Source organism: Ambystoma mexicanum, chromosome 9 (assembly GCF_040938575.1).
Source record: "Ambystoma mexicanum isolate Mex_15411 chromosome 9, UKY_AmexF1_1, whole genome shotgun sequence".
Lineage (NCBI taxonomy): Eukaryota > Metazoa > Chordata > Amphibia > Caudata > Ambystomatidae > Ambystoma > Ambystoma mexicanum.
Window position 1 is genome coordinate 306813776 of NC_090931.1, and position 21634 is coordinate 306835409.

At 46.3% G+C, this 21634-nt stretch overlaps 1 protein-coding gene across 3 annotated transcripts in view; it reads left to right on the forward strand.

The window, feature by feature from the left end:
* Positions 1-21634, forward strand: part of MYO19 (myosin XIX) — an 804019-nt gene that overhangs the window by 523070 nt on the left and 259315 nt on the right. For all 3 annotated transcript variants that reach the window (XM_069614704.1, XM_069614706.1, XM_069614705.1), the window contains exon 14: positions 3369-3482. In XM_069614704.1, the coding sequence (XP_069470805.1) occupies positions 3369-3482 (114 nt within the window). The remainder of the gene's footprint in view (positions 1-3368; positions 3483-21634) is intronic.

Sequence of the window (21634 nt, forward strand, 5' to 3'; positions counted from 1 at the left end):
TTGGGTTGTTGCTCGTGGTCGGTTCTGCCTAGCATTGGCTCTTTAGTTTTTGCGGGTGGTCCCCGTCTGTTGGTTCTAGGTGTTATCTGTACCGCCAGTCAACTGGTTCTCTTTGCATTTTTGGTTTAATTGTTTAAGTTGTTTCCGTCTGGTTCCGAGGTGTTGAAGAATGGAGTGAATCCAGGGGGGAGGTGATGTGGGGAAGGTTGGGGTGTGACGCTAAATGGGCTGTACCCTAGGTGATTGTCCCTATCCCCAGAAGGGGAGTCCCTCCCCATGAGGTCCTCCTGCATTAATTTACCCTTAGGGGGACTATTGGGTAGCCACCACACCTCCCTATTCTCATTGGGAAGGGCTGACGATAATTGGTGAATTGGCCACACAAATCATCTCACAGGCACCTGTCGACAGCTGCATGATTTGGGCTTCTCCCTGAACTTTCAGAAGTCCAACACAACACCATCCCAGAGGTTCCGAGCACGAGTCATCAGCATTCAGCAGATGTTCAGCTATTTCTAGAAAGCCCATAGACTACCAGCCTCATCCTTTCTCTACCTCCTGGGTCTCATGGCATTGTGCATTTTCCTAATGTCAGAGGACAAACTGAGGATGTGCCCCTGCAGAGGCTGCTCCACAGCCAGTGGTCAGTTTTTTCCATAAACTTGTCAAATGTTTTTTTGAGTTTTAGTACCAATGACCTGTCATTGTGGTTGAGTCGGGAGAACTTGGTAATGGGAGAGTCGTTTTCGACACCAGCGCCGGTACCCAAGCACGTATGTAAAGGGAACCGGTGTCGCAGGGAGGCAGCGGCACACAAAGAGGTGTGCCGCCAAAAGATAAGTAAAGGGGTTTGGAGGGAGTGTATTTGGTGGCTATGCTTGGGGAGGCATTTACTTTGGGTTGTTTGACTGTGACTGTAACGGTCAAGTTAGCTACAGTCTTTTCGGCCGCAAACATTTCCTTTACGGGCAAACAACCCAAATCCTTGGTGAACCACATGTGTCTCAGCGGCTCATCTGGCAGCGACAGAGAAGGGGTTTGCGGATGCCTTGAGCAGGCAGGTCTTGGTCTCCTATGACAGAGCTTTGCCAGTGGGTCCTTGCCGATATTGCCGACCTTTGGGCAACCCCTTTTGTAGATCTGTTTTCATTGAGCGCCAACTCGAGGTGCAGACTTTTCTGCTCAAGGGAATTTTCCCCCAAGGGGTGACTCTAGGGAATTGTGGTGTGAACCTTCGACCTCCACTATGCATTCTCCCTATTCCAGTCATCCCGCTAGTTTTCACGAGGCTGAGGAAGTTTAGGGCTCACATGAACCTAATCACCCCAGATTGGGCACGGGGAATGTGGTACTCGGAAATTCTGAGGTTTGCCATCTGTTCACCTCTCAATCTTCCTCAGAGGGCAGACCTACTATCCCCATCAGAAGTTCAGGTGCTTCACTCAATATTGGAGTTGTTCCGTCTCCATGGATGGTTCTTAAGAAGCTGAGGTATGATGAATGGGATCTTCCTGGTGTGGTTTTGGAGGTGGCTGCATGCAGGCCATCAACTAGGTCAATCTATGCGTCTAGGTGGAGAAAGCCTGGGAACTGATGATACGGGAGAAGCGCAGACCTCGTGTTGTGCCCCAATTTGAAGGGTTTTAGAGTTTTGCTAGAATAGGGGCTGCAAGTGGGTGCAGTGAAAGGATATCTGTCCTCTTTTGTTGTTCAAGAGGTCGCTGGGGCAGGGTTCGTCCTTTTGATTCCTTTAGTTGCCCACTTTTTCCAAGGATTAATGAAGATTTTCTCCTTTTTAGTTTGTGGTTCCTTTGTGGGACCTCAACCTGGTTTAGTCCTTTCTGATGGATTCTCCTTTACGTTATTGTACGATTCGGCTTCTTGCATTTAAAACTGTATTCCTGTTGGCAATCACGTCGGCTAGGCGTGTGATTGAGATGCAGGCTTTATTATGTAACGTACCTTTCCTTCAGTGCTCAATGGAGAAGGCTACTCTTATCTCGTTTTTGCCTATGGTTGTGTCGGAATTTCATGATAACCAAAAGATTGAGCTGCCTCTTTTTTCCTTCTGCCTCATCTTTCGAAGGAGCATGAGGCTACATAGGCGAGTTCGCAAAAGAGCTCCGACTTATATGGCCAGGATGGCTCCCTTTTGCTGAGACGGCCAGTTGTTTGTCTCTTTCTAATAAGCATGGTTGGGCCGTGCAGTCACCAAGTAGATACTTTCTCTTTGGCTTGTCCTGTGCATAGTGGAGTGTTAAAGAGAATGCTTGGAGTGAAGTACCACTAGGGCTCCAATCTTACTCCACCAGTGTCACCCCTGTCATTGCATGAACCAGAGAGTGGCAGCTTCTTCTCTACAGAGGAGGGTTCCTCTGAAGGAAATTTGTCAGGTGGCAACTTTTTCTTGCTTGCATCCTTTTTCTAAACATTGCAGCCTGGATTTGTTGGCTAACAGAGATGCCCGTTTTGCAAGCGCAGTCTTGCACAGTTTCCTTCTTTGATTAGGTTTTCATCCCACCTTCTATTTTAATGACTGCTTTGGGAGTCTATCCACATGAGGAATCTAAGAAAGAATGCAATCAGTTGAAGGGAAAAAGTGCTTACTGGTAATGTTCCATCTATGGATTCTCCTCCCACTGATTACTCATCGCCTTCCCATTATACCCCTGTTCTGAAATACTTTCGGGGTTGAGTACTACTAGGCGCCACGCCTGCAGTGATGGTTTCATTAGTTTTCTTATGAGAAAAGAATGGGGAGGTGGTGTTTTTACAAAAAGAAAAAAAAAATGTTGACTTAATTTTGAGGCATGCAGAAATTCTTTGATGCAGTTATTTTGTTTCATATTCCCCTATATATAAAAAGTAGAGAGATTATTTGTTGTTGGATTTTTCTGAGATTAGCTGGCGCTGCAGAGTATCTATCCAATGAGTGATCTGTGGGAGTAGAATTCATAGAAAGAACGTTACTGGTAAGTACATTTGTATTTACAAAATATTTAATTAACATTGAAAAAACTATACATATCTGTAACAATGTCATGTACATAGAGAGGGTATTGGTTTTAAAAAAATCTGTTTTAAAATGACTTTGTTGGGCCAAATTGTTGGTTTTTGTGAATGCTTGGGGACTAGCAGTAGGTTCCAGGCCCTTGTTTAATCCAGATATAGGTATACTATATGATACTGGTTCCTTACCACACCTTCCTTTAAATGTTCATTATTTTTGTTTTTATCGCAACTGTTCCTTTTAGGCTGTTTAACCAATGCATGCTATAGTGTGTGATTCCCTCGTAAGGTGCCATGTGTGTTAAAAAGTTTGTTTAGAAATAAGTGCATTGTGTTTTTCTTTTTCTTCATTTATATAGGAAGAATATGCAGCTGAAGGTCTTGAATGGTCCTTTATCAGCTACCAAGACAACCAGGGTTGCGTTGATCTTATAGACGGAAGCCCTATCAGTATCTTTTCTCTGCTGAATGAGGTATATCAAGTGTTTTAGTCTTCAAATCGTCACTGCTATCATTGCATGTTCTGGTCATGGATTCTTAAATTACAGATAAAGACAAACGTAGCTTGTTCTTTAGTTTGTTTAAAATCACATTTGTTTTCTAAATGTAAGGTTTTGTGTTTTCATACAAGGTCGCAAGCAATGTAAAGGGGGATGGGCGGACCCGATACCAAGTATTAGTCCCCCCCCCCCCAATTCCAAAGTGCCATCCTATATTTAGCTCATTCCCACCTTTTGTGTTTCATGAAGGGGTTACAAAAACGCATTGTTTACTTCGGCCCTGCATACATCAACAAATCCAGAAGTATTGTCTTGAATGCCCAGTGTGCCAAAATACCTCCCAAATGATGCTGAGATAGATTTTCAGAATTCTGACAGATTCTGCGAGGCCATACTATTCTGGTGAACATGGAAATACACTGTTTAACCACACTGTTCCACTGTATTGTGACTGAACAATAATGCTTAGATTTAGTAGAGTGTGAGTGGTGAAGGTTTCAGTTAAGCACACATAGAGCACTCTTAACAATACAATTTAGACATGATCGTATACAAGTACAGTTGTATTCATTTTAGCTTTTGACAGCAATTAAATAACAGTTAAGTAAATAACTAAACATACACTACTAATGTAATACACATTCCCTTTTGGGGTGCTCTTGCAGCAGACCACCTACACTTTAAACACTTTTAGACCCGTAACAGAACACAGTAGTGTAGTAATTGAAGAAAAGACAGGGGAAGTAATAAACCAAGCTGACAAGTAATATGTAAAATGATCGGAGTTAAAACACAATACAACACCTTATAATCTTAAGGCTCTACACTTTGAAAGTCCTTCCCTTGCTAGAAGATGTGGGGCCTAGTGCCCTTACTCACAGATCCCAAGGAACCTCTTTTCAGTACCCTAGGAGTATTTAAAGTAGGTTGAACAAGGGTTGGCAAAACCAACAAGCAGTTTGTAAGTGTTTTAGAAGTGAAGAACAATAGAAGTAATGTAGGCAGGCCTCTTCCAATCCAACCACCTCAGGGGAAGCCCAGAGGAGGACTCTTGACCAGAACTCCACTGATCACGGCCAGGTAAGGGAGGGCTAGGACTAGGGCTTTACACCTGTTAAACCCCCATGGAGATTGAAAGGGGATTGAAATGGTTATGTTAACTGCCCCTGTACCCTTAACTGTGATTTGCACAGGGGCCACTTCAGATCCTCCTGAAATGTGAGTCCCAGTGCTTCATGTCTTAGTTCCGTTGGAGGGGGGTCTAGGAGTAGCAGGTGCAGAGGACACCTTTCGCCTCTGGATTTAGGTCTGATTAGCTGTGAATTTCATGAGGTGGTTCCTGACACTGGAAAGCTGAACCGCCTGTTCGACGTCAGATGGCCCCCAGTTCACGATGCAGGCAGAAATATGCGATGGCCACCATGACCAAATGGCATAAGTAGACCCTTGTGGTGGAAACAAAAAAGCTGGTTTTGTAAAGCTCATCATTGTGCAACTGCCCCCCCCTCACCTCCCTGCTCTTATTTCACAAGTTGAGTGTCTGTAGAGTCCCAAGCCTGAACATTGTAAAATGACCAATGCATCAAGGTAGCATACAAGGATACTTGTCAGCCCACAGGATGCTTCCGGGATGCTTCCGAAAGAAATCTTCTAAGGGCAGGATCCTCAAGCAGGGATTGAGACTGATTGTTTCCACTAGCCCAGGTTTCAAAGCAACAACAAAGGCCTTCTCGAGATGAGCAAAGTAGCAGCGCTTTGCTGGGGATGAAAGGTTCTGTGTTTTGGTGTACCAGAAGAAGGACTTGGACTACAGTGGGTCATAACTCAAGGGTGTTTATTTAAATTAAAGAAACATGCCTGTCTGGCCATCTCGCTATGAGAGAAGTTCCCTGCCTAACATACAAAAACAAATGGTGCTTGCCAAGTCAGAAACAAAAATAGTCTTGAGTCTGAATCCTAACAACTAACTGGCCTTACCACTTAAGAAAAACCTGACACAAATAAGGAGGCTGAACCAATGGCCTTTTCCGTTGGCTTCAGCCTGTCCCAACACTTGGATGACTTATCTTCAGTCTCCAAACATGATGATACAGTTCAGACTTCTTACATATTCTGTTGAATAAAAAGACAATGCCCTCCATACTGTTTTTATCTTCTCCGTGGTTTACTTTTCTTTGATTTTTATCAAGCGTTCAAATCTCCCTCCAGGATCACTTGTAACACAATTTTCAATGCTCAACCTTTGGACTCCACAAAGTCTTGTGACTCCTTTGTAGGCCCACTGACTCTCAGTTAACTTAAATACACGTAGGACGTCTTTCCTCTCTGGATTTCTAGCTTTTTCAACCTTGCTGCAGTGTTCATACGCCTTATAATCTCTTTTACAGAGGATGCATGCACGTCCGACTTTATCATTTCCTCATATTTTGTCGGTTTTCCTAGCCGTGGCAGCACACGCATTTCTTTCACTCTGTTTTACATATGACATGTGACCATTCAGCCTCTCAGGCTCTTGTACGTTTGTTGAATTTTCTCCAGAATGAACAGGAAGTACAATTGGTCTGCTATAGGGGATTTCCTTGACAGGGAGATCTGGGGACACACTAGGGGTCAAGTGAGACTTCCATCTGCTGTATGTGTTTTTGCTGATCCCTATCTTGCGGTTCCATGTGTTAATATCCCTGCAAAAATATCGCAATACAAAAATATCGCCATATTTTTGCGGCAATATTGATCCATGGACCCTGCTCAACCCCCCTTCCACAAATTATCTCCACCCCAAATATATCGCCTATAGCGAGACAAATGGCCATATGTACGACGATATTTTTGGTGGGGATATTTTGTAGGGATACCTATCTTGCTACTTCTTACCAGGAGACTACGCTTGTTTGGGTCCACCGTAGTTCTGATGGCTCATGACTGGGCTCAGAGGGCATGGTACCTGGACCTCCTCGACATGTCCATTTGCCCCGCCTAGCACCTCCCGTCGAGGGTTGACCTGCTCTCCCAATCAAAGGGCGAGTGCTCAATCCGGACCTCAGCAATCTGAAACTTCATGCTTGGCAGCTGAGGCTAACATACAAGGAGTGAGATTTTGTCAGTCAATGTCCTGGATGTACTGCTTTCAGCTAGGAGGACAAACATAATCGATAAGCCTGCAGCAGGTGGTGTAAACTTTCAGCTTGGTGCCAGGAGAGGGATCTGGACCCTTTTATATGTCCTAGCTCCTCTGTTTGGATTTTCTGCTTGTTCCGATGGGATGGGCCTGCAAATTGGCACTGTATGCTCGTATTTGGGTGCTATTTCAGTCTTTAAAAGAACGCTGGGCTCTTTCGTCACAATCCCCACCATTATGTAGTTCTTACATGGGCTATGCAACCAGTTTACCCCTTTCTAATTTGTTGTTCAGGCATGGGATTTAAATGTAGTGTTGCCTTTCTTGATGGGTGCTCCATTTGGGTCCCTACATTCCTGTTCATTTTGATTGCTCACAGTTAAGGTGATCTTGCTGCTAGACATCGCTTCCACAAGGTGGGTGAATGAGCTTCAGGCTTTGCCTGTTAAGCCTCCCTATTTGTTTTTACCCAAAGAAAAGGTGACGTTGAGAGTGAGGACATCCTTCAGTAGGTAGTCTTGGATTTCCATCTCTCTCAAAGGATTCCACCTTTCTGTGTTTTTCCTCTGACACATCTAAGGCAGAGGAGCGATTCCATTGGCTGGACCTGGTAGGGGCCCTCAGCTACTACGTTTCTCGGATGAGGAATGTCCAGATTTTAGTGGGTTTTGCTGGTGCCCATGCTGACTGGGCTAGTGACTAAACAGACCCTGGTAAGGTGGAACATGCTCTGTATTTTCGCAATGCTACCATCTAGCTGGGAAAGATGTGCCAGAGGGTCTCAGGATTAATTCCACCAGAGGGGTGGCTGCCAACTCTGCCCTGCAAACGTGGGTTTGTGTCCTAGACATTTGCCAAGCGACAACTTGGGCCTCATTGCACATGTTTGCCACACATAACTGTTTGTATTCTCGATCAGAGCATGATGCACACTTTGGCAGAGCAGTCCTCCAGAAATTTCTGGTATAGGTGGTGGCCTCTCGCTCTACTCCAGATCCACGTACTGCTATGGGAGTGTAATCTAGGTTAGGAATCTGTGGGAGGAAGGAATCCATTAGAAGAACAAATTAATTATCTCTTGGTAATGTGCTTTCTGATGGGTGTTCCTCCCCCCCCCCCGATTCACCATTGCCCTCTCAACGTGCCCCTCTTGGTGGATAGCTTGTTCACCTTACCAGTTCTGCAGTCCCTCAGTTGCTGAGTTCTAGGGAAAAAGGCATAAGTACTGGGGCACAAGTGCCTCAATGTATACTGGCTCTGGCATCCTGTTTGGTGCTGAGAGCATAAGGATGTCAAACAAAGCGACGGTGCACTGACTGGTGGCAAATAAATTCAGGACTGCTGCACTGGAGATAGAATAGTAAATGCAGACAATTATTAGAGACTATGTTTTAAGATTGTTGGGAGGGTACTGCTTGTAAGATTAGAACAGTGGGTTCTTGCGAATAACATCTTGGCGGTTATACAATTAGCATTTCTGCCAGGTTTAGGAACATGATCAGACCCTGAACCTATACCTGTTGCCCACATATTCTATTTTTGTAAAAAAACAGGAGCCTATTATCTGACATTTAGGGACCTGAGCAGAGCCTTTGATAAAGTCAGTGGGGTCAAGCTATGGCACGTGCTCATGCTCTTAGATTGTTCCACTGACCTTATGAGTGGATTAATGGCCTTTCATTTTGATAACCAGGCTTGTGTCTTCCGTGATGACCGAGGACATTGCAAGCTGTCAACTTGGGAGTGTGTCAGGGCTGTGTGTTAGCCCCTTTATTGTTTACTCTATATATAAATGGATTGTACAATGCTTTAGTGAAGTCGAATGCAGATTACCCTAGGCTTGGAAATGGGGCTTACCCCATCTTAACATATGCAGACAACACTGTTCTTATAGCACATGCCTCAAGGGCTCTTCAGAAGTTAATGGATGTTTACACACAATTTATGAATTATCTGGACTTGAGAGTTAACTCGACAAAATCGGCTGCTATGATCTGCAGTAGAGGCAAACAAGTAATACAAATATCAACAATGACATGTATTGGCTCAACGATTCCAAGGGTATATCAATTTGGTTATCTTGGAATGCATTTCTGTCCAGATTTTACAAGAGATGCCCACGTTAAAAAATAGGCAATGAGAATGAAACAGTTGTTGGAGGGGATAACCCGTTTTAATCCCAAGTGCAAAGGACAACCTCTTAACATGATTCTCAGGGTATATGGCACACAAACCAAGGCAGCCACTAAGTACTGTCATTGCTATGGGGTCACTCTTACATATCTGAGCTGCAAGTTATTGAAAATGACTTTTCTAAAAAAGCTTTTGGGCGTCCTGAGATCAGTCCCCAATTTTGCTGTCGATACAGAATTGGGTCTGGGGTTTTCGGAGGACCAATGGCGCATTGACCCAATGTTGCACTGGCCTGCGCATTTGGTTGAATCCCAAGATTGTTCTCGCACACTTTGTTATTAGCAACCGTGGCAGGGGGTGGGTGAAGCCAATCGGGTTCCTTGGATTGCGGGCTGATATTGCTGATCTCAGCCCGCGTTCCATGGAACCTGGAGGCTGCTTCCCCTCCCCTGCAGCGCCATCTTCTTCCCACCCTCCCGTTCCCTTAATTATTTTTAGAAACTCCACCCTCCTCCCAAGCCCCACTTACCCGATTGTGGTGGCGGCAATGCCCGCCACCAGCGCATCATTAACAAAAAAGAAGGCAATCCACATAGAAACCAATATTCATTTCATTGTCATTGATTCACAGAGAAAGTAATAAACTTATGGAGAAGGATTTGAATCAGTGTCGTATAGGTCACTAGAGGAAACAACAAAATACAGGTGCACTCTGGTAACTTTGCAGTTCTGGTATATTTAAATTAAGAGAAAAATAATGAGAACATCAATGGAACAACCAAAGACATGTGACAAAAATTCAAAAAACATACAAAAAAGTTAAAGGTATGTGCAAACAAAAGATACATATATATTTACATAATTAGATTCTTAGATCAAGACAAATCACAAGTAGTCAGAAAAAATTGTCAAACTGAAGTAATAATTACAGTCATCTACACAGTAACAGACTTGTGTTTAGAGAGTAAATTGAACAAATCCTGTTGGGCAAAAAAGGAATCAGGATATTGTTATATGTAAAGCATACAGGGCTGTAGTCATTTACAGGACTGTAGACCTGTTAGCTATTTAAACAAGTCTTCAAATTTGTTGAGTGCCAACGTGTAAAGATACCAAATCTTTTAAGAAGGAATGTCCAGTGCTACTCTGGAGGGTATTTTGGAGATTAATTCCCTCCATAAAGTTGTCGTGCACTGGAAAACACGTTTCGGCTATGCCAATAGTTGGTGGCATCTATATATAGCCTTCCTCAGGGCGAAAAAGACGAGCTGCTGGCTCTGTGGGAGAAGGAGTCAAAGAAAATAGAAAAAGGATACAAATATGTATCAGATAGGGTAAATGAGTGCACCAACACATTGTTGTTTTAAAACCTCCTCCATGGGGAGTGTTTGAAGAGCTAGAAAAGGGGGGGTGAGTCCACATATTACTTACCCTGTTGCAGAGGCAGGAGTAAGCACAATGTGTGACTACACACGCGTATGTCCGGGGCATGCTCATGGGTCCACCTCGGCATTCCGAAAGAGCAGATATCTAAATGCAAAAGTAAATAGGATGCAGACCAGAAAGGCTAGTATTGAGTCAAGTGAATGCTCCTACCCCTGTAAGTATTAGTGAATGCAAATAACAGTGACGCCATATGGGAAATGATTGTAATCTTCCTGAAGAGGGAAAGTGGGTTAGTATAAATAGGTGGAAGACACTCGGGGGCTGGAATGGTGCAACCTGTGAGGGAAATCACAGTGTGATATAAGTGCTGGGTAAGGCTGCTCGGAGTGTGATAAGAACACATGTATTTGTGACCTTGCAGGCAGGCCCATGTGCGAATCTGTGAGCATAGATCTCGCATTAGATGTAAGAATCTTTCAGCACCCTTGGTAGCTCACTACATGGAAGCACACCACTCACCTGACGAAATAACATGGTGGATTGTTGACACCGTCACCAATTCCACCAACGTCATGAGCAGCTTGATGCTAAAATAAGCAAGGTAGATACATCGTCTAGACAGTTACTACAATGGCCTTAACGAGGAGTGTATATGGCCTATTTAATGTACACTGCTCGACATCGATGGCCCCCACCTGTTCCCCTTGTATTTCTGAGCATTTTTTTATTCAATCATACACATCCCACGGGTTTCTCTTACAAACCAGAAGCCCTGGGCAGGTGAGGTCAACTTTGACTATTGTGATGCACTACAAGTCCCAACGTCCTCTGCACCTTCCAAACAACTTCTCTATGCAGGACCTGGCACTAGGATGTCAGACACCGCGAACGCCTCATGTTACCTGCATTCACGTCAACAAGTTCACCATTTCATCAACTGCGCTCCAGACTGCTGACACCAGAGTAATTTAATCCCCTCTTTTCCGTGTGTAGTTCGTAATGTCTCATTGCACTCCAATATATGCTTTTACTCCTTGCAGATGCGTGCCTGGTTGCCCAGCAACCCAGCGACTACTGGGACCGGCACTCCCGGGACCGGCATATTCCATTAGTGGATGTGTCTATGCCCTTTCATTTGCTTTTAGGGTACGGCATGCCGATTTGCTCATTGTCAGTATTGTGCGGCGCGTTTGTGCCTCACATCGACCCCTGGATGGGATATTATTACATCCCCACCCGAGGGTCTCATGATCCAACACTCGGATCGCTGCTTTTCATTTTCGGACACCCACTGGCTATACTGCTGTTGGTATGGTCCGCTCTCGAGCTAGCTAGGTTTCCTAGACGACGGCCATTGCTTCCTTCACTATGGTTACCGCGCCTCGACCATTTCACTTCGAGCTCCCTGCCGCGTGTGACAATCACCGCGCGGGGTGCTGACTGAACGAACAAGCCAGCCTCCGGCTCTTTCTCGAACAGCTTTCTAGATCCAAGACAGGTAATGCGATAACTTACCCGTGGCAAAACTGTATATATATTTCTTTGATCTCCTCAGCATGTCATTAAGTTAATCCAAGGATTCGTGCTTTTATCGAGTTTGAGCATTTACAATGCATTAATGTTAGAACAGGACATCCATTTTCCTTGAAGACAGATTTTGTACTAAAAATATAGTACACACATTTTTCCTTGCTGATTCAGTTTGCACCTTATAATATATATATTTTAATTTTTTTGGCGATACGTACTGCCTACCCCCACCTGCCTTTTCAGTTCTGCGAATACTGGAGGACTCCTCGTTCCAGCACGCAAGAACAGTGAGCCGTTCGTCCGTTCCACTGGAAAGTGAGCTAATCCATTGATGCCGTGCGGCGGATACATCTAGACCTTTTTCCCTGGTTCTACCAAGGTCTCCCTACTCAACACCCAGGGAGGCCTGCCTGCAAGGTCACAAATACATGTGTTCTTATCACACTCCGAGCACCCTTACCCAGCACTTATACCACACTGTGACTTCCCTCACAGGGTGCGCCATTCCAGCCCCCGAGTATCTTCCACCTATTTATACTAACCCACTTTCCCTCTTGAGGAAGATTACAATCATTTCCCATATGGTGTCACTGTTATTTGCATTCACTAATACTAACAGGGGTAGGAGCATTCACTTGACTCAATACTAGCCTTTCCGGTCTGCATCCTATTTACTTTTGCATTTAGATATCTGCTCTTTCGGAATGCCGAGGTGGACGCCTGAGCATGCCCCCGGTTGAAGTACCATATGTGACTCGCGTGTGTAGTCGCACATTGTGCCTACTCCTGCCTCTGCAACAGGGTAAGTAATCTGTGGGCTCACCCCCCTTTTTTTAGCTCTTCAAACACTCCCTATGGAGGTGGGTTTAAAACAACAATGTGTTGGTGCACTCATTTACCCTATCTGATACATATTTGTATCCTTTTTCTCTTTTCTTTGCCTCCTTCTCCCACAGAGCCAGCAGCTCGTCTTTTTCGCCCTGAGGAAGGCTATATATAGATGCCACCAACTATTGGCATAGCCGAAACGTGTTTTCCAGTGCACGACAACTTCATGGGGGGGATTTATCTCCAAAATACCCTCCAGAGTAGCACTGGACATTCCTTCTTAAAAGATTTGGTATCTTTACACGTTGGCACTCAACAAATTTGAAGACTTGTTTAAATAGCGAACAGGTCTACAGTCCTGTAAATGACTACAGCCCTGTATGCTTTACATATAACAATATCCTGATTCCTTTTTTGCCCAACAGGATTTGTTCAATTTACTCTCTAAACACAAGTCTGTTACTGTGTAGATGACTGTAATTATTACTTCAGTTTGACTATTTTTTCTGACTACTTGTGATTTGTCTTGATCTAAGAATCTAATTATGTAAATATATATGTATCTTTTGTTTGCACATACCTTTAACTTTTTTGTATGTTTTTTGAATTTTTGTCACATGTCTTTGGTTGTTACATTGATGTTCTCATTATTTTTCTCTTAATTTAAATATACCAGAACTGCAAAGTTACCAGAGTGCACCTGTATTTTGTTGTTTCCTCTAGTGACCTATACGGCACTGATTCAAATCCTTCTCCATAAGTTTATTACTTTCTCTGTGAATCAATGACAATGAAATGAATATTGGTTTCTATGTGGATTGCCCTCTTTTCTGTTAATAGTATTTTACCCCCCTATCCACATTAGCACCAGGGGTATCCCTATTTTTGTACTCACGCCACCAGCGCATCTTCACTTATTCGCCCTTTCCCTGCCGCAAGATCCATGGCACCTATCTTGTGCCAGTATTTTCATTCAAGGAAAGGGACACGCGCAGTGTCCCATTCCTAGAATAGAAATTCACTTTTCTTAACAATCTTAGTTTCCAGATCGTAAACATGGGGTGCTAGTAGCCTTAACACCCTCTCCGCCAGCCGGATGAAGTGTTATTGGCCTGGGGACTTCTTTAAAGGGCCTTGCTCTGCTTTGGCCTTTTACTTGGGCCCTGGGCCGATAACACCTGATCCAGCCCACCGGCTCGGGTGTTAACGCTATATTAAAGAGCTTTTAAATAGAGATGGTGTTTCTAAAATCACTTGGTTGATCTGCTAGATCCAGTTTAACCAAAATGAATGCACAGGCCCTCTTTTCTTTGGCAATAATGATGAACAAATCAGAACAAAACATTTTCAAAAGCTATTTGATTTCTTATGTGATAGATGCACATGAATCCAGAGAACGTTTAATAAACTCTAATCGGAAACATGTAATAAGAACTGTAGGTATATTGCACCTCGAATCGCAAGATACAGGATAGTTGGTTGATTACAAGAGCTCATTTCAATTGTCTACCACTAAATGAAACTACTGCAAAATGGCAAGGGCAGCAAACTGATACTAGCTTCTCATTATGCAATGAAGTAATTGAAGACTTCCTATAGTTTATTTTTTTGTCATGCATGTGCACAAATTAGGAAACGCACAATACTCCCAGTATTAAGGCACTTTCATTTCTACAGTGCCTCCCTGCATTATGCTATTTTCTTTCAGCAAAGTCTGTGTGCCACCTGGGCCCTTTTGTTGTACCTTATATAGGCCCTTAAGTTAAGAAGGGACTTTGAGTAAGGTAACCACTTTTTAGAAAACATTCTTCAAGGGTAATCTGGTTTTATGATGTGTTTTTGGATGATGATTTTAATTGACTGATATTGTGATAATGCTAAGGATGATTTTTGATGTTTGACGTGTGATGGCACTCCTGATTTAGGCACAACGTTTATTTTGGCAATAAGGGCATGAATTATTAATACTGTTATTATATTATTATATATATTCTTTTACTCTTCTCTTTTCTTGTTTTGTAGTCGACTTAAAATGTTGTGTATTATGAAATGTTGCATGTTTGTTTGATGGATTCTGTTCCGAATAAACATATCTATGATGATAGAATAGTAAATTAATCAAAAGTTACAAATGATTAAGAAAATAACCAATAAGAAAATATCCTGAAAAAAAGTGTGTGAAAGGACCAAGGGCATGCCAGTAGGGAGGAGAATCCTGGTGTAGGCAAGTGTGGCACACTATGCCCTTTTTACAAAGGGAAACTGTAGAGGCACTAACTGTCTGGGAGAAGGTTTCTGGAAGGACCCGATGTGATACTGCTACCTAGAGAAGGGCAACAGAGACCCGGAACAGTCCCGTGGAAAACATCTGTGAGAACTGCCAATCCCAGAAGACCCAGAGGAGGTGGTTTGCCTACAAGTACACCTGAGCATCTCCAATAGCCAAGGGGAGTTGGTTAACCACTTGTGGCTTTTCATGAGTAACCTCTGGTACTAGAGTGAAACCTGACCTGTGGCTGGAGGGTACCAGAATATCGACTGCCTTACAAGGGTGTAATGGTGGGGTGGGAAGTCCCAGCCATGAGCAGACCAGATAGGCCAGGAAGTCCCATGCCCAGAAAGGGAAGTCAAGGTAAATGGCAAAAGCCTGTTTTATTAAGTCAATATAAAACGGTGACAGCAGCAAACACAAATCGTTTCAGCGCTCTCATCCGTCTTGAGCATGAAAGCGACTTAAAAGTAAAAAACACATCATAACTGACGTCCTATTACGCACTCCGTCACAAACCTGTAGGAAGGTAGGATTTGGTTAGGGGAATCATCTATGTATACTTTCCATAAGTGTTAGTCTTTTCATTGGTCATACTCTTTCTGATGACTCCACCTGAGACCACCTCTAAATCGATAGCAGTAAATACATATCATCTCTATACTACTGTATTGACTGGGGCAACAATCGTTAATGGAGGACCGGGATTGGTTGGCAGTGGTTTTGCCCACCTTGACTACTTGGCAGTTGATCAGCACATGAGCACCAATATTGGTAGGGGGAGCGACAACAAGGTACTGCCTTTTCCAATGATAACACACCATCTCGGAATTCCTAGGCCACGAACCAGGACCTTAGTTTTGAACTTGGCTTTGTCTTGTATTTTCACTCTGAGAACTTGAGGGGAGTGAAGGCCTCAGCCTGTCTGTGTCTGGAGTTAATGAATAGCCCCTGTTCTCCAATTACTAGACACGTGTCTGATGAGACCACTTATTCTGATTCTCCAGGATGGTGTCTGGCATGGATTTTCATGCTCATGTATTTTCCCTGTCAGGCTGGGAATCCTCTGTAAAAGAAAGAACAGTTTCACTTTCACTTAAAAACAGTATTTCACCTCTAAACAAATCACTGTCCTCTGGGTCATACTGCCCCCATCCATTGACAGTGCTCTCCCTAAGCCCTGCCTCTGGCAGCCATCTTCAGATTTCTACTGCACGCTTCAGTGTTGGAAGTCCTCGAGTTGCTCCCTGAGCAATTTTGTTTACTTTTTTCCAGGTTTTTCACTGAAAATTTCTATTTTCTTTCATTTGAGCCCGTGTGCTCATATCTTCATTGGCCAGCAACAGGGATCCGTTGTCGGTGAAGTTGTGTGCCCCTCAAGGGTGGTTATTTGTCAAAGTTTCTGGAAGGCCATCTTGGGCCTACTCCGCACCCTCCGACCATGACGGAGGAGAAAAAGGAGGGAAGGACACTTTTCAGGCCCTGACCCAATGCGGGCTAAGGAACTTCTTCATACAGGACAAGCATCAGAAGTGACTGTATTGCCTGCACCCGGACCACAACTAGGATGAGTGCAAGATATGCCTGGGCTTCTCGAAGAAAACAAAGAAAGACAGGTATAGCAGGCTGGTGGCATGGCTCAAGTCGAGCAAGGCCCCTGACCCGTGCTCCGAGCAGGGTCATGCCTCACCCAGGACTTGTCGGTCCGAGGAGTGGTCTCCCTCCAGGAGGATGTTTAAGTGGGTATCCAAGAGCCAGTCAGGAGCTGCCAGACCAATTCTGCCGAGTTCGCCGCTGTTGCGGGTCCCAGGTCGGATAGACCACCATCACTGTCTCCCTCATCAGCCAGCCATGCCATCAGGTTGCTCCTCAAAGAGCAAGTCCTCCAACCCGGCCAAGTTATGGGACAAATCAGAGGCCGGAGGAAGAGAAGAAGGCCTCACTGCAGGCTCATCAGGCGCAGCCGAAGAAGCCGTCGACCACTTTCGGTGACATCCTATGGGGCGACCGCTACGGTGGGTGGTACCAACCCAACGAGGGTGGAGGGTGGTCCCTACAACGCAATGTGTCCCTGCTTCCCAGGCGCAACACGACTGCTGACGCAACAGCGAAGGCTGCGGGCACCCCTGGCGGGGGGCAGGCACCGGCTCAAGTCCTGGTACACAGCCCGCAGGAGGGGAAACTGCCAAAGCAGCCCTCCAAGATTTACGTTCAACCAATGGACATCTCATCCACATACGACGACAACGCCCAAGTGTCCGTCTATACAGTCCACGAGGAAGACTGCGGCGCGGGGCCTCCTAGCATTCCATCATTCACTCCACAGCCGAGGGACATATCCATGGACATCCTGTCAACTCTCCACACTCTACTGACCGAGATCCAGACGAGGTTGCCTCCAGCACTGCCACCTGTTCTACTGCAGGCCCCTGACCACCCTGCATGTAAGAAGGTCCGACACCGCCACATCAGCCTCCTCCACCGCGTCAGGACCCGACTCCACCAGCGGACCCGGATACACACACTGGCATTGGTGCGGAGATGGCCACGGAAACTGAAAAAAAGATCAGGACTTTGTCCCGGCAGATGACTCACACCGCACCTGGATGCCCCTCATAGAGGCTCTCCATCAGACCAGGTGGGATCATTCCACTCGATGATCTCCAGGGCCTCTGAGCTGTTCCAGCTGATGCCCAAGGAAACCAAGAAGGAGGCCTTCCTATATCAACGACGGGACGATCATGGTGGTACCCTTCTTGGATGACATTTGGGAGAAAGGCCTAGTCCTCACGAAAAACCCATGTATGACTCCAACCAAATGAGACCGGTTGGAAAAGAAATACAGGGTGACGGACTCTGCACCCAAGTGCTTGAGGTCACAACCGTCGCCGGACGCTGCTGCAAGGAAACGTTCGGCCAACCCGACCTCCGCATCATCAGTCCCCCGCCCCCCCAAGACACCGAGGGGAAGAAGATGGACACCATGGGGAAGAGTCATATACATGGCAGCATCCACGATCAAGGCGGTTAATGCTCTGGCTATCTTGTCCCGATACGACCAAGAGCTTTGGTACAGGGTGGGCCCTAGCCTGAAATTCCTCCCTGACAAGAAAACAGAGGCTCTCGCCCTCTTTCAGGAAGTCGAGGTGGCATCAGCCCATGCCATTACAGTGGCGGTTGACATCGCAGACACAGGCTTCCGAAAGATGGGAAACAGAGTTTGCCTTCATCGGCAGGGATGGTTGAAAACCACAAACCTTCGCCAGGATGTTCATGCGAAGGTATTGGACATGCCTTTCAACAGCGAAAACCTGTTAGGGAAGGCGGTCGACCAATCCCTTCAAGCCATAAAGACAGACACGGAGACAGCACTTTCCCGTGGCACCCTACAGCAGCATTGCTCGTCGTATTTTTTTTCTCTTCCAGCGGAAAATCGAGCAGGTCATCCAAGGGCTTCTCCACATCATACAGGCAACCTCCCCGATCCTCCATGCAGGAAGCCTACAGGGGTAGCTCCCAGGCCTACGATAGCTGAGGTCAGCGTCGCCGTTGCCCACAGGGCAGGGTGCTGGCTCCCAAGTACGCCTGAAACGGGCAAGATGTCAGGCCCCCACTCGTGCACCCCGGTGGGAGGCTGGCTGACGGGGTTCGTCTGCGAGTGGAAGAAGATCCCCACCGACAGATGAGTGCTGGAGGCTCTTGCCCAGGGACACACCTTGGAGTTCCAATGCAGGGGCCCTCGTATTCCACCGGCTCCCCGTCAGGAGCAGCACATACCTCAGCTCCTGCCAGAAGTGCATGCCATATTACGAAAAGGGGCGATAGAACTCGTTCCCCAACAGCTCTGGGGCTGGTCAGAAAGAAGACAGGGGTTTGGAGACCCATCCCGGACCTGTGCCATCTAAACAAGAACTTGAAATCCCAAAAATTCAGGACGGTCACATTGAAACACGTGCTCGGCCAAATGGAGGAAGGGGATTTCTTGACCTTGTCGGACCTGGTGGGTGCGTACTTCCATGTCCCCATCCACAGGAAACATCAGATGTTCCTACGGTTCGTGGTTGAAGTCCAACACTACCAGTTCAAGGCCTTACCTTTCGTCTTAAAGTCGGCCCAAGGGTGTTCACAAAATGCCTGGCCCCGGTGGTGGCCCACCTGCGTCTGCAGGGCATACACATATACCCGTACTTGGACGACTGACTTATACAAGGCCCCTCCCGGCAACTGGCTGACGAGAACACTAAGGAGACTATCCAGTTACTTACGGAACTGGGGTTCTCCGTGAACTATCCAAATTCTTGCTGGACGCCATCGCAGAATGCACTGTTCCTCTGCGTCAGACTCAACACAGTGCCTTGCCTGGCATCTCTATTGAAGGAGAAGCTAGCGGCTACTCAAGGGAAGGTACAGCATCTGTCGGCGGCAGAGACGGGCACGATTCGGGCCGTCAATTCTTTGCTGGACTTTATGTCATCCTGCATCGACCTCGTCCATATCTGTAGGTTGCAGATGCAACCCCTACAGAAATTCTTTGAGTTCCGTTGGATACAAGTGTCCAGGAATTTTGCGGACAAGATCCCCCTCAACGAGGAGTTCCAGCGGGCGATAAAGTGGTGGGGGGTACGCTCCCACATCGCAGGATTTCAAACCCCGCCATACCAGGAGACGGTCACAATGGACGCCTCTCTTGAAGGTTGGGGAGCTCACACCGGACGTCTTCACACTAGAGGGATGTAGCTTCCGAAGGAGAAGGATCTATAAATCAACATCCTGAAGTTACGGGCAGTATTTTGGCCCTCAAGTCTTTCCTACCGTCTGAGAGGCAAGGTGGGGAGGATCTTCACGGACAACTTCACCATGTTCTATATCAGGAAGCAGGGGGGCACTCGATCCCCAGCCCTCTCCAAGGAATCTCAGGACTTGTGGCATTGGGTCATCGGACAGGGGATGTTCCTCGTCCCGTTCCACCTGGCAGGTGTCCAGAACACCATTCCCGACTCCCTCAGCAGGGAATGTCAGGATCATGCGGACCGTCTGCTCGTTAAATGGGGCAGGCATCCAATTGATCTTATTGCCACAGCTGCAAACTCAAAATGCCAGAAGTTTGCCAGCAGATTCCACCAACTGAGGAGCATGGAGGATGCGTTCTCCTTCCCACTGGAAGGTCTGGTTCTGTACGCCTTTTCCCCATTTCCTCTCCCGGTACGCGTGATCAACAATCAGACAGTGTCGGTGCAAGATGATACTCATCTCTCTTGCATTGCCGAGGCAGATTTGGTATCCGTACCTACTCAGCCCGTCAGTGTCTCCTCCAGTCAAGGTGCCAGTACTTCCGTATCTGCTCACCATGGAGAGAGGCACAATCCTTCATCATGACCCAGGATCTCTGAATCTGAAGGCATGGCTCCTGCAGCCTTAAAGTTTTTGGAGGTTATGAGCTGCCAGTGGATTGCAAGGAGGTCCTCGCCAAAGACAGGGCATCGTCAACTCTAAAATGCTACGGCCATAAGTGGAAGCGTTTGCTATGTGGTGCCGGTCGCAGAAGATTACCCCTCTGAGGCTCACGGCTCCACAGATTCTTCCATACTTGCTTTACTTGGCAAAAGCTTGCCTGGCTCACACATCCATCAAGGTACACCTGGCAGCCATTTCATGCTACACCAGATCCCCGGAAAGATCCTCACTGTGGTTCCACAGACTCATCAATGAGTTTCTCAAGTGGCTGTTTCGATCTTTCCCTCCGGTGAAGGCGCCGGCCCCAGCATGGGACCTCAACATGGTCCTGACAAGACTCATGGGGGCACCTTTCTAACCTATGCATCAAGCCGCACTCAAGTTTCTCTCGTGGAAGACTGCATTCATGGTGGCCATCACCTCAGCCATATGTGTGAGTGAGAAGCAGGCTATATCCTGCAAGCAGCTGTATGTGACTTTCCGCAAATCAAGGGTGGTACTGCGTATGCACCCCACTTTCATGCCGAAGGTTCCGTCGGAATTCCACCTCAGCAAGCCTTTGTTGCCTGTTTTCTTCCCGAACCCTTCATTGCCGGTGGAGAGGGCCTTGCATTCGCTGGACGTTGCTTGTGCCTTGAAGTTCTACGCGGCATGCACAAGTAGTTTTCAGAAGACTTCTCAATTGTTTGTGATCTTTGAACCTTTGAATCATGGGAGGGCCTTGTCCAAGGCTTCCATTTTAAGATGACTCTCCGGCTGCATGCACTGTCATCGGCTGGCAAACCGGCCTCTGCTGGGCCATTTGAGAGCCCACTCCACCAGCGTGATCGCTGCGACGATGGCATGCGTTTCTGCTGTGCCCCTGCTCGATATCTGCAGGGCTGCAACGTGGAGGTCCACGCATACCTTCACAAAGTGCTACTGCATCTAGAGGGATTTCAGGGAGGAGTGCAGAGTCGGCTAGGCAGTGCTATGCAACCTGTTCGCTTAAGTTGAGCCTGTTCCACGGGTAAGTGTTAATTGCTTCTCTTGAGCCTTGCCACCTCCTGTGGTTGTGTAAAATGTACTGCTATGTATTTGTTATTCATGAGCATGTGAATCCATGCCAGACCCCATGCTGGAGATGGTTTAAGTTACTTACCTGTACTATTGTTCTCCAGCATGGGTCTGGTATGGATTCACATGCAAACCCTCCATCCGGCTTCCTCTGCGGCTCTTCTTGGTCATACTGCCACTTTACGTGCTTACCAAATCTGAAGATGACTGCCAGAGGCGGGGTTTAGGGAGAGGACTGTCATTGGATGGGGGCAGTATGACCCAGCGAACAGTGATTGGTTTAAAGGAGAAAGACAGTTTTAAAGTGAAACTGTTTTTCCTTTTACCAAGGAATTCCAGCCTGACGATGTA